The 16,511-nt window shown below is 40.2% G+C and overlaps 1 protein-coding gene across 1 annotated transcript in view; it reads right to left on the minus strand.

Annotated features, from left to right (window-relative positions):
* Nucleotides 1–16,511, minus strand: part of SLC17A6 (solute carrier family 17 member 6) — a 43,177-nt gene that overhangs the window by 21,673 nt on the left and 4,993 nt on the right. The window contains exon 3 of the mRNA XM_046016266.1: nt 15,983–16,101. Coding sequence (XP_045872222.1) covers nt 15,983–16,101 — 119 coding nt within the window. The remainder of the gene's footprint in view (nt 1–15,982; nt 16,102–16,511) is intronic.

Raw genomic sequence — 16,511 nt, forward strand, 5'->3', positions numbered from 1 at the left:
TCCTGGGCATTGTACATCTAGCAGCTTTTCCGTGTTAGAAGCCAGTAGCATTTGCCCCCAAGTTATAACAACCAAAACATCCACAAAAATTGCAAAAGTTCCCTTGGGTGACAAAATCACCCACCAGTAGAACTGAATCAATTATAAACTGTTTGTTGAGCACCCACTAGAGTTAGACCTCAATCTAGTAAGTGTTTCTTCAATTTGCTAGACCCCATGCTAACAGCTCACACGCCATAAAATCCACAACCACTTCACAACCCACTGAGATGGATATGATTCATGCATCCGTTTCAGAGATGAAGAAACTAAGCCTGAGATAAGTGAAAACACTTGCATAAGCTGTTCTTTGGTTCCAAGTAGACGAACCCTTGTTCAAATCTAATTCCAAAGCCAGTGGGGTTTACTACTAGGGTTTTCATCTGATTATGCACAAATGCAGTTAGTGATACGTTTCAGGATTCTAACTTTAAATTTAAATAATAGTCTTCACAGAGCTATTTGAACTCACCCTACTATTGCTGAAAGAAAACACCAATAGATCATTTCAAAGTTCATTTTCCACGCTTGCTCTGGATGGTGTTTCTAATTATATAATCTTGTGACATATCTAAATGCTTCCTACTTTTAAGTTCTTAAATTCTTTTAATTATCCCTTTTTTCATTATTAGTTGCTATTGGATCATAAAAACGCATTGACTTTTTTCCTATTTAAAAATGAAATCCCTCGGACTTTTCAGAACCTCATCTTCTTTTCAAATTTCATATCATTGTTATCCAACTCAATACCCAGATAATTAAAATTCTGATTATCCAATTCTTGCCCAGTATGGGAAGCCTTCACACTTTCTCTTGCTGTGCTACACACAGCCAAAATTAAAGCAGCCACTTCATTCAACATTCATTTATGCATTCACACTCCAACTCTTTGTGAGACTATATTTAGAGTAGGGTATGGTGCTGAGGAGGAAAAGGGAGCTAAATAAAACTTACCAAGCACTTACTATACACACTCCACCTACATTAATTCATGTAATCCTCACAGCTACTCTCTGAGCCACACAGTTCTCTCAGTATACAAACAGGAAACTGGAGACAATGATTGTGCAAGACAAAAGCAAGAAGTAAAGTGGAGACTGGAATCCAGGGCTCTCAGACATGAAAATCTGTGCTCTTTCACTGATATGATGCTATTAGGCACTCAGGAGAAAGATAAAGATGGTCCTGGGTGTAGTCGGAGAAAGGAAGGGAGAGACAAGTACCAGGAGACAACTTAACCCAAAAGTCATAACAGGAGTACAAATGAAAAGCCAGAGAAGGGATTCCATCCCATTCCAGCTGGGATGACCAAGAAGCAAGCCCTTCACAGGGATACTTTCATGTTGGGTCTTGGAAGACGACCATTAAAAAAAAAGAAAAAATAAGGAAGAAGTTCCAAAAAGAGGAAATGGATCAGCAAAGGTTCAAAAATGGGCGGGATTTCATTCTATATTAGAAACTAGATCAGTATTTAAAATGCCTGGACATGGTGGTACCTCGTACCCCGAGTAAGAGAAGTAGACCACTGAGAGTGAGATTATGAACAAGGAAGGTGTGAGGAGGGTGTGAGGAAATACAGATTAAACAAGGAGGGGAAGAGCAGAGTCTGTAATTTCATGGCATCCTGGAGACGATGCAACTTGGAGTGACTGTAGAGGGTAAACAGTGAAGAAGCCCTTAAGATGAAGTAATCACAAAACTTACTAGAATTAAGGGGAGAGGGGTCTAGGAGCCCAGGGAGACAGAAAGTGATCAGGATCCATGTAAATTTTGGTGAAATGCTGGCTTTCAGATGAGCAAGGCACCAAAGTCACTAATGATGGTTGAGGTGGGGGAAGTGACAAATACGGTACAGAAATTTTTATAAGACCATTGTTTCATGGCACAATAACTATGTGACTGGAGAGTTATTTAACTTCTCTAAGCTTCTGATTCCTTGCCTATAAAAAGGGCAGAGCCATGTGATGATCAAGAGACTAAGGCTAGGCTGCTTGGCTTTGAAGTTCATTTCTGTTATCTATTACTTGAGTGATTTCGAGCAGTTATTTAACTAACCATGCTTCATTCCTTGTCTGCAAAATGGGGCTATTAGCAGTACCTATGTGTTATTATAAGTAAAGCATCTAGAAGAAAGCCTGGGGAAGCCTAAGCATTTAAAGGGTGTCAGGATCTGTACAATGGTGATATTCATCTATTACACATCATAGGATTGCTGTGAGACTCAAAATGATGCACTTCAAAGGCACCTGGCACATAAAAATAAATCCATAAATGTGAGTCAGTCAAGTAGGAATAATAATAAATCGCCAATGGTTATTGAATTGTTAGCATGTGTCAGTCACTGTTCTAGATTCTCATTTTAAGCTCGTAATAATATCAGCGTGCAGCTACTGCTGTCCTTATTTCATAAGTAGACTAACTAAGTGCAAGTGAGTTTAAATAGCTTGCTACAGTCACATGGATACTAAGTGGAGAATTGTGGTTTGTATTGACTTGGTCTGGTTATAGATCCTAGATGCTTATCTGCTAAGCTCTACTCTACTGTAATGGCAGCAGAACTAGTACTCATACAGTGCCATCAGCAGCAGATAAAAATGGCAACCATTTGGGAAGACAAAAACATGTTGAATAATTGATGATAGCAGCAATGAGGAGTAAAAAAAAAAAAAAAGGATTCTTCTCCTGTCCTAGGTTTCAAAGTCGTTGAATTGTGAAGCTTATATAGGGAGAGTTTTGTCTTTTTATGAGCAAAGTCTAGCTTTCAAAAGAGAAGTGGAAGATATCGAACGAAGTATGGAATACAAGTTCTAGAATATAATGTAGTTCAGCACAGGGATTTCAGATTTCATCATTCATGATCATCATCTGCAGGGGCTTGTTCAAACACAGATTGCTAGGCACTGGAGCTTCTTGCTCAGGAGGTTTTTGTGGGGCCTGGAAATATGCATTTCTCACTAGTCCAGATGATGCTGATATTACTTTTTTTGACCTGGGAATCTTTGGTTTAGCAGTACTATGCTAGATATTCCCCCAAGACATCACAGAAAGGACAGATCTGGGGCAGGACTGGGGACAACCCTAAAATGGACAGTGGTAGACATACTTGGAAAAGGGGGTTTACCTTTATTTATAGAAAGGAAGGGGGAGAATGGAATGGAAACACCTGATAAAAGGCACAATATTCCTTATAAAGCACAAATTATAATTAGATGGTTGGATCAAGATCCAAAGTGAAGTCTGGCCTAATTTCAACTGCCCTCACTGGCCAAATTGCCTGAGCAGCTGCCATATTTCTCCTAGGGACATATAAACAGCACACTATAATATTAAGACTAAAAACTGTGGTTACAGTATGTGAATTCAAATTCCAACAGTAATTTCTTTCTAAGTATAATGTTGGGCAAGTTGTTATTACTTAAATTCTCTAAGCCTTACTTTTTTCCATTTGTAAAATGGAAATAATAAGTTTTCATACTTCAAAGGACTATCGTGAAGATTAAATGAATCAGTTATGAAAAGGACAGTACCTGGTTCATAGTAAGTGTGTTATAAATATCAGCTATCATTATACAGGAATTCCCCAACAGTCATTTGAGTTTTCAGAGAATTCTTACTCTTTGCCCTTTTGTTTTCCCAGCATGCTTTTGCCCTGGTTAAATAGTATTGCTTCTTTAAAAAAAAAAATTATCTATTATTTGACTGACAGAGATCACAAGTAGGCTGAGAGGCAGGCAGAGAGAGAGAGAGGAGGAAGCAGGCTCCCCATTGACCAGAGAGACCAATGTGGGTCTCGATCCCAGGACCCTGGGATCATGACCTGAGCTGAAGGCAGAGGCTTTAACCCACTGAGCCACCCAGGCACCCCAATAGTATTGCTTCTATAACAACAGATTCAGCGTTGTTCATGTCATCTTGAAATTCTAGCAGCTTAGGGGCACCTGGGTGGCTCAGTCAGTTAAGCTTCTGGTTTGGCTTATATCATGACTCCAGGGTTCTTGGATCCAGCCCTGTGTTCCTGCTCTGTGAGGAGTCTGCTTGTCCTTCTCTCTCTGCCCTTCCCCCCAGTTTGTGTTCTCTCTCGCTCAGTCTCTCAAATAAATAAATAAATAACAATCTTAATAAAATGAAAGAAATTCTATCAGTGTAAAGTGCATGAAGACATAGAGTAAAAATTCTATGTCCCATTCTGAAGGCATACTGAGTGTACTGAACTGCAACAGACTCTCAATCCGTGCCTCCGCAAGCCGTCTAAAATATCTGGCAGGAAACAAAAGATTTTTTTTTAATGTACAGCCTTGTCCAAATGAATTATGTGTGTCTTGGTGTTTGGCACACCACCACCCTTATCCCTACTACTTACCCACCAAAACACACACACAAACACACACACACACACACACACACACCTCTTTTTTTGGCCAATCTTTTCTCTCAGATATCCCTCAAGCAACTGTAGATTACTTTTATAAGACTTAATTCAAGGGCACATTTTCCCCTACCGCCCAGCATGATTTGTGGGGAACACAGTCCAGGTCTTTATTTCACTTCTTCAAACCCCATGATGCTTACAGAATGTCTTATACATGATATGCTCTTAAGAAATGACCAACCCCCCCCCCCCCCAAAAAAAAGAAAAGAAAAGAAATGACCACCCAGGGGCACCTGGGTGGCTCAGTCATTAAGCATCTGCTTTTGGTTCAGGTCATGATCTCAGGGTCCTGGGATTGAGCCCGCATTGGGCTCTCTACTTCCCTTCCTCTCTCTCTGCCTGCCTCTCTGCCTATTTGTGATTTCTGTCTGTCAAATAAATAAATAAAAATCTTTAAAAAATAACCGCCCAGTTACTTTTGTATGAAGACTTTAGAGCAATTTAACTTCCCTTCCCGAGGTAGATGTGGGTGATAACAGATCTTTCTTCTTCCAGCCTTTATTATCCCGATATCCTTTTCAATCAATTGACCATTTCCTTGTTCTTGCGCTTTTAGTGGGGATGAACTACTGTTCTGGGCATCCTAATAATCCTAGGTAGCTGAGTTACTCTCATAAAATAACTGGAGGATGGCAGCCATGGACCAGAATGTAGAGTATTCCTGTGAATAAATCCTCACTTGGGAGAGTTGCTGGGTTCAAGTACTTGGCCCGGTCTGACCTCATCCTTGCCTTCCCAACAACACTACAAAATTTCCGGAAACCCACTGCCATCACAGTCTCTGTTTATCCCAGCATCCTCATCAGACTTTGAAACCACGGTCTCTAAAGCTTTGCATTCAAAATTAAATTAGGTGGTAATGCTTCAGAGATGACATATTGCCCTCTGAAAGAATCCCACCATTTATCAATTTTTAATGTCATCATCATGTATATTATATTACACTTGACAGTCATTAGTTTTGTTTGGCCTGATGTCAACAAAAACAAACAAACAAACAACAGACAGACATAAGCACTGAATATATTTTTGATTATCTAGGTAGAAGGAAATAGATTATATACTAAGAAACATTTACAGTTCTTGTGAGTTTCATTATCTCTAGCACTGTTCCAACATTGACACATAATTGCATTTCATAGCACTGCAGCTCTGAAAGCAATCTCTACCATAATAGGTTTCCAAGTTTATCCTGATTAGAAGGCTCATCTAAAAACCAAAATCATGCAAAACATATTATAAATTATTCCACATTCATGTTCTTTCCTATGAGCCTAGCCCAGCACTAATTAATATGGTGAATTTTTTAAAGGACTGTAAAATAAATATTCTAAAGAACACAGAGAAAGTTATTTTATAGGAGAAATGTGTTTAGTAAAGAAGCACATCCTTTGAAATCGGACCTACTGGGGTAAATAGCCCAGCTCTTCCTCTTATCAGCTAGTGATCGTTGAGGAAATAGGTACTATTTTTTTGTTCAGTTCTCTCATCAGTAAAACAAGTGTTAAGAATGTCTGCCTTACAGAGTCTCTATGAGAAAGAAAGATGATGGCTATACATAAAAAGTTTGGCAATACATGTATTTAGTATTGTATTCAATTCTAATTTCATCTGCTTCCTGAAATGGGGAACTAAGGCAATTAAGAAAACAATTTATAACTCATATCCTCTCTCTCTCTTCCCACCCCAGTACAAATGTACTATTTAGGGAGAGGTAGAAATGTTATCCCTGAATGATCTACTTCACGTTGACTGAAAAGCTTTCCTGATACTCATCCCTCTCCATTGTGCCTGGTTAGAGCAGCGCTTCTGGGTTTCCATTGAGTAGAGCTGGCTTTGTTTTCCCCCGTTTTAATCTAAAAGCTAGATTTCTAGACTCTTCTTAACAACAGGGAAGGAGAATACTGTCCTTTATTCCATCATATAAATTAAGCGATCTTGTTACTGCTTGACTTAAGTAGGCCTAAGAAGAACATCTATGCTGCTTTTAGGTTCATTTTTACAATTTTTTTTTCTTTTGAAATTTCATTGTGGATTTTCTCAGGTACATTTTCTATGTTTTTCAATAGGCAAAATGTTAAGTTTAATGCTGTATCAAATAATAATGTAGTTTATTTGAGAATATTTTCATGAATGTCAATTATAGAATAGCAATTTAAGACTAGTCAATATAAGTAACCAATGACATGTTTGAAAAAATAAGCTGATTTCTGATTTATATTCTGGGTTTTGTTTTTTTTTTTGTTTGCTTGCTTTATAATCTATGTCAGTTAAGAAGCTCACTTATGGTCTGATCCACCACTTATTCCAAGTAAAGGCGAATAATGTATGGGTAAATAAAGAACAATTATGCAAAAAACATTTTCATGAGGTGCCTGGGTGGCTCAGTGAGTTAAGTTTCTGCCTTCGGCTCAGATCATGATCTCAGGGTCCTGGGATTGAGCCCCATGTCAGGCTCCCCGCTCAGGGGGAGCCTGCGTCCCCCCTCTCTCTGTCTGCCTCTCTGCCTACTTGTGATCCCTCTCTGTCAAATAAATAAATAAAATATTTTTTAAAAAAAAAAACACATTTTCTAGAAACAAATTTTCCCAAATAAATATTTGTCTATTTTTAATATATATATATGTATATATTTATATATATATAGTTTAACTTTCTCAGTTGTGAATCTAAGTTCTCTATAATACCAGGCACTATTTATATCAATATAGGTAATATCAAGCAATATATTCATATCAGTACTACCCACAAAAATAAAACATCACTGAAAATACAAACAAATTACACAAAAATTTTCAACAATAAACTTAACTAAACCATTTCTTTCATGAAAAATTAATTAAGCCATCATAAAGTTATTAGTTAAATAAATATCGCCAAGCTTGACGTTCCATAGGGCAAGTTGCATCTCAGCTAGCATGATAGTTCATTTCGCCTCAAGTCCTTCTCCTTATATAACTGACAGCTAAAGTTCTACGTGAAAAACCCATGCTTGTGAACATAAGTCAGAGATGGGTGTCAGTAACTGAGCCAAGGGAAAAAAAAAAAGACAAAGAAACATGCAAAGTAAATGCGACAAATCTTAACATTTCAAATGCCTTAAGAACAGGATTAGAAACTGATGGGTGCTCTCCATCGCTCAAAGGACATCATAATCTCTGTGAAATAAAATAAGGGCCATTTGCTTATTAAGATGGCTTTTCAAAATGTTGAACCACTTGAAAGCTACTTGAAATTGTTGTTTTCCTCATGATTTCCCCTGCAGCAAATTACATATTGAGATGAATTCAATTTGCTTATTTTTAAGTTAAAACACACACTATCTCTCTCTCTTCTTTGTCTTCCATTGTGAAATGATTATATTCTCTTACATAGAATGACTTTAAGGACACAGGTGTGTATGCATGTGTATGTGTGTGTGTGTGTGTGTGTGTGTGTGTGTGTGAGTGCGGTAGGAGGCTCTATATTACTAAACAGATTCTCAAAATTGAGAAGCATACAGTGTCCCTGTTTGGAAAAGCAAATGCAATTGCTGAAAACCTGCCTCTCCCCTGCCTGGTGATTAACATTCCGTGTGCTCCAGGGTGAGTTAGCTGTGAAATTCTCAGTCCCATTATTTCTCCATGACCCACGGCCACAAACACCCTCAGCTACCAAGCCCACCCCAAAAGGATTTGCCTGGTAGAGGTGACAGGAACACTGGTGACTTGTCACTTCTACAGATGATATCCATTTTCCCCCAATCAATCAATCCATTTCCATTTGGACAGTGGCTTGTCACTTAACAGGAACTAGTGTTCCTCACCCCAGGTGTGGCACTAATCCTGTCCAAGAGGGTCTGTAGAAATAAACTGATTCAAGCTGCTTAATCTATTTAATCTAATCAAATCAGGGCCCAGGCGCCTCCCTTTGTCACATCTGACGCACCATTCCCGTATTTAAAAAGGAATACACAAGCACAAGCCAGCCCTCTGGGTCCCTTGGTACATCATTAAGTTGTAAAAATGACTTCATCACTCATGACAGAGAAATTAGACAGCCCCAACAGTGGCATATGGCAGCGGGACAATCATTCCACCAGCTGCCCACCTGACTCTCTCCTCCCTCAAAATCACGGCCCTCCCCTCCAGAGGCTGCCTCTGCACTGCGATAGTTGGCTCTGGCAGCCACAGGGGAAGCCAGAGCTAGTAAAGGGCAAGAGGAGAAGAGAATCGAAGGAAAGAGAAGCTCGTGTCAGCAAACCACGTGTAAGCCCTTAGGGATCCCCTCCCTCTCTCTCGATCCATTTATTCATCTTGTGGAGAGGCATTTTCTTTTGTCAGAAAAAGGAAGTCTCTTCTGCTTTGTCCCTACAGAGCCCACAATGGGAAGGCAGTGAGATGCTAGAGGAGTGAAACCCAGAGTCACCTCTGGCCCTAACGGACTGGATGGTGATAAGCCGTTTCCACCACAGCAGGATGGTGGTCGCTTGCCACAGCTTTATGTTCATAGTCGGAATTATTTTCTCCTATAAAAGGAATTTGCAAATGTTTCTCACAGGAAGGGTTAAGGAATCCCCGCAATGTAGATGTTGCAATGGATAGGTTAGTAGAGAGGGGAAAAAATGAGTGAGAGATGGTAGATAGATAAATAGATGATGAGAGATAGATAGATAGATAGAGAATGTTTGCATATGTGTTTGGTAATGACACTTAAGAATTAATTTCCAATGCTTATTCCAGTAAGTAAAGCACATCTTCATTGTTTTATTTCTGTGAAGGAAAAAGAATAACATCGGTAAAATTGTCCCTGCCTGGGCTTAAAATATGAAGATGTTATGTTCAAACTATCTTCATTGCTCTCTTTCTGAAAATCCCTTCCACAAGAGAATTTTTCAGAAACAGGCAAGCCAGAATATTTACCTAAACTATACCAAATTTCATTTTTATAAATGCAAGTTCACATGAGTTAACAGTTCTAAAATCCAGGCATTTGAATTTGTTGATTTTTTTTTTAAGATTTTATTTATTTATTTGACAGAGAGAGATCACAAGTAGGCAGAGAGGCAGGCAGAGAGAGAGGAGGAAGCAGGCTCCCTGTGGAGCAGAGAGCCCGATGCAGGGCTCGATCCCAGGACCCTGAGATCATGACCTGAGCCGAAGGCAGCGGCTTAATCCACTGAGCCACCCAGGCGCCCCTGAATTTGTTGATTTTTAAGTATAAACTGCTCTCTCTTTCATAACAGTGGTATGAATTGAGTTGTAGCCATCAAAATCCCAAGGAAGAATCTCTTCTCTCTCTCTCTCTTTTTTTTTTTTTTTTTGCAGACAGAAGGTCTAAATTACCCCAACCACCCCCTCCCCACAAAACTCCCACCCCCTTGCCCAGTGATGCTCAGTGATTGCAGAAGCCCACATACTACCAAAGTGCTAGGTACAGAGAAAAAGTTCTAAATGCCATTATTTTCTCCTATAGAAAACCACACTATTTGCCTAAGCCATTATCAAGTTTAGGTTTTTGTCTCTTGCAGAGAAAAGAACAGAATCATTCATGCTATTTAACCAAATTGTTTGGGAGTCCATACACACACACACAAAATACAGTATGTTTCTCCTGCCACCAAAACCCAAGACTCCCTTGGGCCAGCCTAAGGCTTCTCTTTCTAATTCTTGGATTTCTCTCCTGGATTTGGGGCGTGATAGATTGTAGGCACTCATTGAGAGAGCAGATGGCTCAGCTTGCTCCTGAAAGTGAACTTTATGGTGAAGTACATGGTATCAAGCAGAGATGCTAAATTTCAGTGTAGAGATAGCCTGAGGTCATGCGTTGCTGGCCATCTGAGTTTTAGTCCCAAGCTCTTTGTGATCTGGGGCAACTCATCACCTCCATGATTCTCTATTTCCTTTCCTGATCTCCACGTGGATTAGATGAGTCTTATCTCCCTCTAACATTAGTTCTTTCTGTTAGCTGAAGTTCACGGCGTGTTACAAACAGGATCCTCAATCTCTTATTCAAATAAAGAACTATTTTTTCTTTAGCAAAAGCCAAGTTAGAAACCCAAGAAATAACTGGAAAGACAAAACGTTGCACCAGGAATTAAACCCTTTTTAAATAAACAAGAGGAGTTGGAGGAAATAAACTGTAACTTTTTACAGAGAGGTCTAACCTCAGACTTAAATGGATTTCTCTGTTTTTACAATACCAGACTAGAATTCAAGACTGAATGCATTGAATTACTAGCACTCCCTATCCCTTGGCTTAAAAGCTTTCCTAAGACAGTCCTTCAAATGAGACTTAAGGCATTTTCAGTGGACAATATTTTAGCTGTAATAATGTGTATGGGAAAATAATTTTAATAAAGCTGGAAATCTGACGGGTGGAAAGATGCATTTTCATCACAATAGAAATAATCCTTTTGGGAACCCTCTTACACTGTTGGTGGGAATGCAAGTTAGTGCAGCCACTTTGGAGAACAGTGTGGAGATTCCTGAAGAAATTAAAAACAGAGCTTCCCTATGACCCTGCAATTGCACTGCTGGGAATTTACCCCAAAGATACAGATGTAGTGAAAAGAAGGGCCATTTGTACCCCAATGTTTATTGCAGCAATGGCTACGGTCGCCAAACTGTGGAAAGAACCAAGATGCCCTTCAACGGATGAATGGATAAGGAAGATGTGGTCCATATACACAATGGAGTATTATGCCTCCATCAGAAAGGACGAATACCCAACTTTTGTAGCAACATGGACGGGACTGGAAGAAATTATGCTGAGCGAAATAAGTCAAGCAGAGAGAGTCAAGTATCATATGGTCTCACTTATTTGTGGAGCATAACAAATAACATGGAGGACATGGGGAGATGGAGAGGAGAGGGAGTTGAGGGAAACTGGAAGGGGAGATGAAACATGAGAGACTATGGACTCTGAAAAACAACCAGAGGGTTATGAAGGGGCGGCAGGGGGGTGGGGTGGGTGGGAGGTTGGGGAACCAGGTGGTGGGTAATGGGGAGGGCACGTACTGCATGGAGCACTGGGTGTGATGCCAGAACAATGAACACTGTTATGCTGTAAATAAACAAATAAAAATAAATATTAAAAAAAAAAGAAATAATCCTTTTGCATTACTAATATTTAAGACAGATTTAAACATAAATAATACTGAATGGCCTTAAGATATTATTTATCTTTCATTTTTTTCTGAAGTTAGGGCTTTATTAATAATAAATGATAATAGGGGGTGCCTGGGTGGCTCAGTGGGTTAAAGCCTCTGCCTTCATCTCAGGTCATGATCCCAGGGTCCTGGGCTCTCTGCTCAGCAGGGAGCCTACTTCCTCCTCTCTCTCTGCCTGCCTCTCTGCCTACTTGTGTTCTCTGTCAAATAAATAAATAAAATCTTTAAATAATAATAATAATAACTGATAACAGCCAACATCTAATGAGGGCCAGGCACTTCTAAGAACCTTACATGTATTCTTTATTTAGCTGTCATGATACTCATATCACATAGGTACTTTGATTAGTCCCCTTTTACAGAAATATAAACTGAATTTCAGAGGAGTTAAGTAATATTTTATGTTATCCATTTATTAAGTAGTACCTTTAGGAGTCTGAACCTACATGGTTTGTCTTTAGAACCTGTATCTTAACCACTCTGCCATACTGCCTTTTTTTTTTTTTTAAAGCCCAGCCACTTTCGTTTTATTTATTCAACAAATATCTGTCTTGGGTCATAGGGATGCTAGGGATATACCAGTGAGAACAACATGGATACAAATGCTTGCTTTCATGGAGCTTACACTTTATTGGACAAAACAAAAAGATAAATAAGTAAGATACTGGTGGGACAGCTGACCATAAGTGCCATGTAAAAAACTAAATCACCATTTGCAGATCAAGAAGATATGAAGAGGATTGGAAAAATTTTTAAATAAGGTTCATATAATATTGCCCCCTAGAAAGAAGGAAGATAATGTTGTCCAGTGTGAAGATCCTATTGTCCATTGAAAACATAACGTTGACCAACTACTTGATAAATATGACCATCCTTGATTATGTCCTTTGCAAAAATTCTGTTGTTTTTCCTGTTAAGTACTTGCCTAGGTTCTTAATCAGTCAAAATGCAAGATAAAAATAATCCTTAGCAAGTCCACATTTGTAATTATCTGGATTAACGTAAGCCCCGTGTCTTGTACTGTTTAGAGGCAACATTAAGTTCCCCCAACACACTGTTATCACTGTAGTAAATATGTCCTCATCTAGAAAAATTGCAGATTTTGTAAGGAATCTTCCTTGGATTCCTCACCCCAACGCCCTCCAGGGAGGTGACTAAATTCTCCTGTCCAGGACGTGCTATAGCCCTTTAAGAAAAGACAAAGGAAAAAATGATGCAAGAGTCCTCCCCTGGGACTGAGATTTCTCTTCCCTAGCTTTTTTTCTCAATGAAGAAGCAAGAATACTTAGAATCTGACCAGAAGAGGGACCAAGATTCTGTATTCTGACCAAGGGTGTAGCTGCCTTTGCTTAAAGCATAAAATGGAGAAGCCACATCATTGCTGTTGGTTTTTCATTGAGAAATTTGCCAGGAGGTGTATCCAGGAGCCCTTCTCCTTAGGGGAGCAGTGTTCACACATCTCAGTTCCTCTACTCTAGTTCCACCCATAACTGTGATGGCAAACATTTTCCAAAGTGAGCTTTTACACCTAGAGGGAAAGGAATCTGTCCCTAGTATCCCACTCAAGGGAAATCTTGTTCTACTATTAGATGGTCTATAGGGAGGAGCTTATTTGAATAGGCATACAATATTTGTAGGTGGAAAACTTGTCTTGCTGTATTGTTTTTTCTATTTCTGAAAAAGGATCATACTAGGAAATGTACCTCTTTCCAACCAATTCTAAATCTCTCAGATTTTGTGTTAATAAAAAAGTTCTAAGATAAAATTCTATGTAGCTTATATATATGACTATTTTAACATTTATCAACATGTTAACAATAAGATCTCTGTGTGATTAATTTATGGTTTTTATTATATTTTCTTTTTTGTATATTTTTCTTAGGATACAATACTTCATCATCAGAAAAGGGAATTCTGTACATTTTTTAAACCTGTTTTCACAGGAGGCTTCAACTGTATTTGTAACATTATGTTATATCTTTTAAGTGAGACAAAGATGTCAAAACCCAAAGATCTGATAAGGAAGTTAGCCTTTATCTTCTATTATGTTGGTCATATTTTACAATAAATTTTAGCTTTCTCAGTCTTGGAGAGCACAAGACATTGAAAACATTATGAAGATATTAAGTTTCTCTTCCTTGAATATCCATACAAAGGTTAAGTTAAGGTGGCTTGAGATCCAAATGTGACTTCTAAAGTTCACAGTTTTTTCCTTTAAAAGAAATCTACCAAAAAAATTAGAACCTGAGTTAGCATGAGTCTTCACTAAACATAACAAAATGATAGTATAGAAATAAGATTTTTTTTTTTTTTTTTAACCAGGAAAACCGGTTTATTGACCTCCCAGTGTTACAAAGAGGGAAAGCTAGGGCATCCCTGGTGCTTTTTCCTGGCAGGAAAATGTTAGCATTTTAACAATTGGCAAGCTGAAGGTTTTGACTCTGAAAAAACCTTAAAGGCACAGCCATTATTGTTACATTTCACATTATTTTGAGTTTCTTGTATCATTGTTGGTTTTTTGTGAATTATTGGTTGTTTTCCCCCGAAGTGAAAATATTTCACAAACGTATGTTTGGACTATTTTTCTAGGAAGTTTATTTTGACTTAGAAAAAAAAATTGAGGAGAAAAAAATGATTCGAGACATTGTGACTTAGGGATCCAAAAATGTAGTATGTTCATTACCAGTACTATTTAAGGAAACATTTTCTTTAATTTGATTTATCCCATCCATAGAATTGGGTTTTCTAGATAGTTAATGATTTTCATTTTAAAATGATTCCTTTTTTTGGGGCACCTGGGTGGCTCAGTGGATTAAAGCCTCTGTCTTTGGCTCAGGTCATGATCCCAGGGTCCTGGGAGCGAGCCCGCATCAGGCTCTCTGCTCCGCAGGGAACCTGCTTCCTCCTCTCTCTCTGCCTGCCTCTCTGCCTAGTTGTGATTTCTCTCTGTCAAATAAATAAAATATTAAAAATAAATAAATAAAATGATTCCTTTTTTAAAAGAATAGTTTGTCTCCTATTGGGTCTGAGTACTAACCATCATGATGTCAGGGTAAAGACGATATTCAAAAGGCACTATTCCTAATCTTTTACTCTCTTTTTTTGAAGGGCTGTCCAAAAATTCTGGCCCAAGCAATTGTGAAGAGGAAAATAAATTTGCCAGAATTCTTCCTGAGGCTTTGCAGGGGACAGAAAAATCTTGGGCAGGAAGTCACCGCTGGTGAATGGGACCTTAGGTGACAAAAGCCACTAGAAGAGGCCTCCTGGGAGATTTTATTGAGAAATGAGAAGGAACCCATTTACGAAAGCAAATGCAAAGAGGGGATCAAGACTAGAGCGTGCCCAGCTCAAGATATCTTTCCCCAGAAAATCTAACTTTGGATGGGGGGGGGGGTGAAGTCACAGATACAAAATCTGAGGAAAGACCTGAAGTCTTTGGGGGGGGGTGTCTCTATGAAACAACACTTGAAAAGGTGGGTGCCAGAGTTCCTTCTCAGTTTTATAATTCAGCCTTGAGAATGTATTTAGTTTTATTTATCTTAATATACACCATGAAGCAGATAAAGCTGCCTCTCACCCTGCAATGGTCAGGCTGTGCTCCTAAATATCCCCACCCCATCGGTCTTTATGCCCCATACTTAGGGTTGTCTCTGCAGGTGACCCCAGTGGCATCCCTGGAGGTGGCTTTAGGACCTGGGCTGCAGTCCCCCGCTGCTAGCTGGAAGCCTCAGGACTCAGCTGAGCTCAGTCCCCACCCCCGCCCCTACTCACTGGCGCTCATTAACAGGTGGAATCGCACCCCGGGCGCCTGAAGTCCCGCCTGCCTCCATAGAGACAAATCCTTCAGACCCAGAGCACCATCTGGGCGACTCTGCGGCCCGTCGTTCGGTGCGCCCTGCCAGGAGGTCAGCACCAGAAGAACCGGGGCACCTGATAGGGCGCACTGGCTAGAAGACAGCACGTGTCGCTATCCCCCTAACCACACACACACACACACACACACACACACACACACACACACGCTGCGTCCCCTTTGTGCACCCAGCGGCTCAGTCCCGGCTCGGTCCACTCCTCTCCCTGTCTCAGTTCCTACCAGGCCTTAAGGCATGTGGACCGTTTGGAGTAAAGTTGGCTCAGCCAGAACAGAGAGGAAGCGGCAACCAGCGCCCAGCCTGGCGAGCCCAAATACTCTTGGGTGCCAAATTCTGAAAGGAGGCACCAACATTTCCAGCCCCGAGAGCGGAGGTACCCGGGAACCAGTAGACCTCACGCAGAAGTCCCTATCCCGCGGGGCTGTCGTCCCTGCCCCCAGCCTCTGATGCCCGTTCGAAGGCACAAGACCCCCAGCCCTGGGGGAGCGTTACCTGTTGGCGGCCAGCCGAGACGCGATGTAGCCGCCCGGAATCTGGGTGATGATGTAGCCCCAAAAGAAAGAACCATGGATCATCCCCACGGTTTCTGGGTCCCAGTTGAATTTGGCTTTCTGTGGGGGTAGGGGGAAAGAACGGGGTGGAGGGAAAGAGTAGAGTCAGTATTTGGGCTGCAGACTCACGTCCAGGAGCCCTCAACCCCCCGGGGTACTCCCTGCATTCTGGAGGTGGAGGTGGCTGAATTTTCGTTTTATGACAAAATTGAATGTCTACCTTCTTCTAGAGAAGAGATGCTTCTTTTTAACGGAAAAACTGTGCTCATTTGAAATGTATTGCAATTAATGGCGAAGCTGGACGCCTTGGGTTTGCTCCCCGACTACCGTCAGGCAAGTCTGATCCCCTCGGTGCCTGAGGAAATTAGAACTCTCCACAGAGAGATTTGCTGGCTAGGGATAGAGACCCTGAGTGGGGTCCGTTTAGCTAACACCAACCAGTACTAATGCGGTAGTGGGGTCGTTCCAGA

This window comes from Meles meles, chromosome 8, assembly GCF_922984935.1.
Source record: "Meles meles chromosome 8, mMelMel3.1 paternal haplotype, whole genome shotgun sequence".
NCBI classification, from domain to species: Eukaryota; Metazoa; Chordata; class Mammalia; order Carnivora; family Mustelidae; genus Meles; species Meles meles.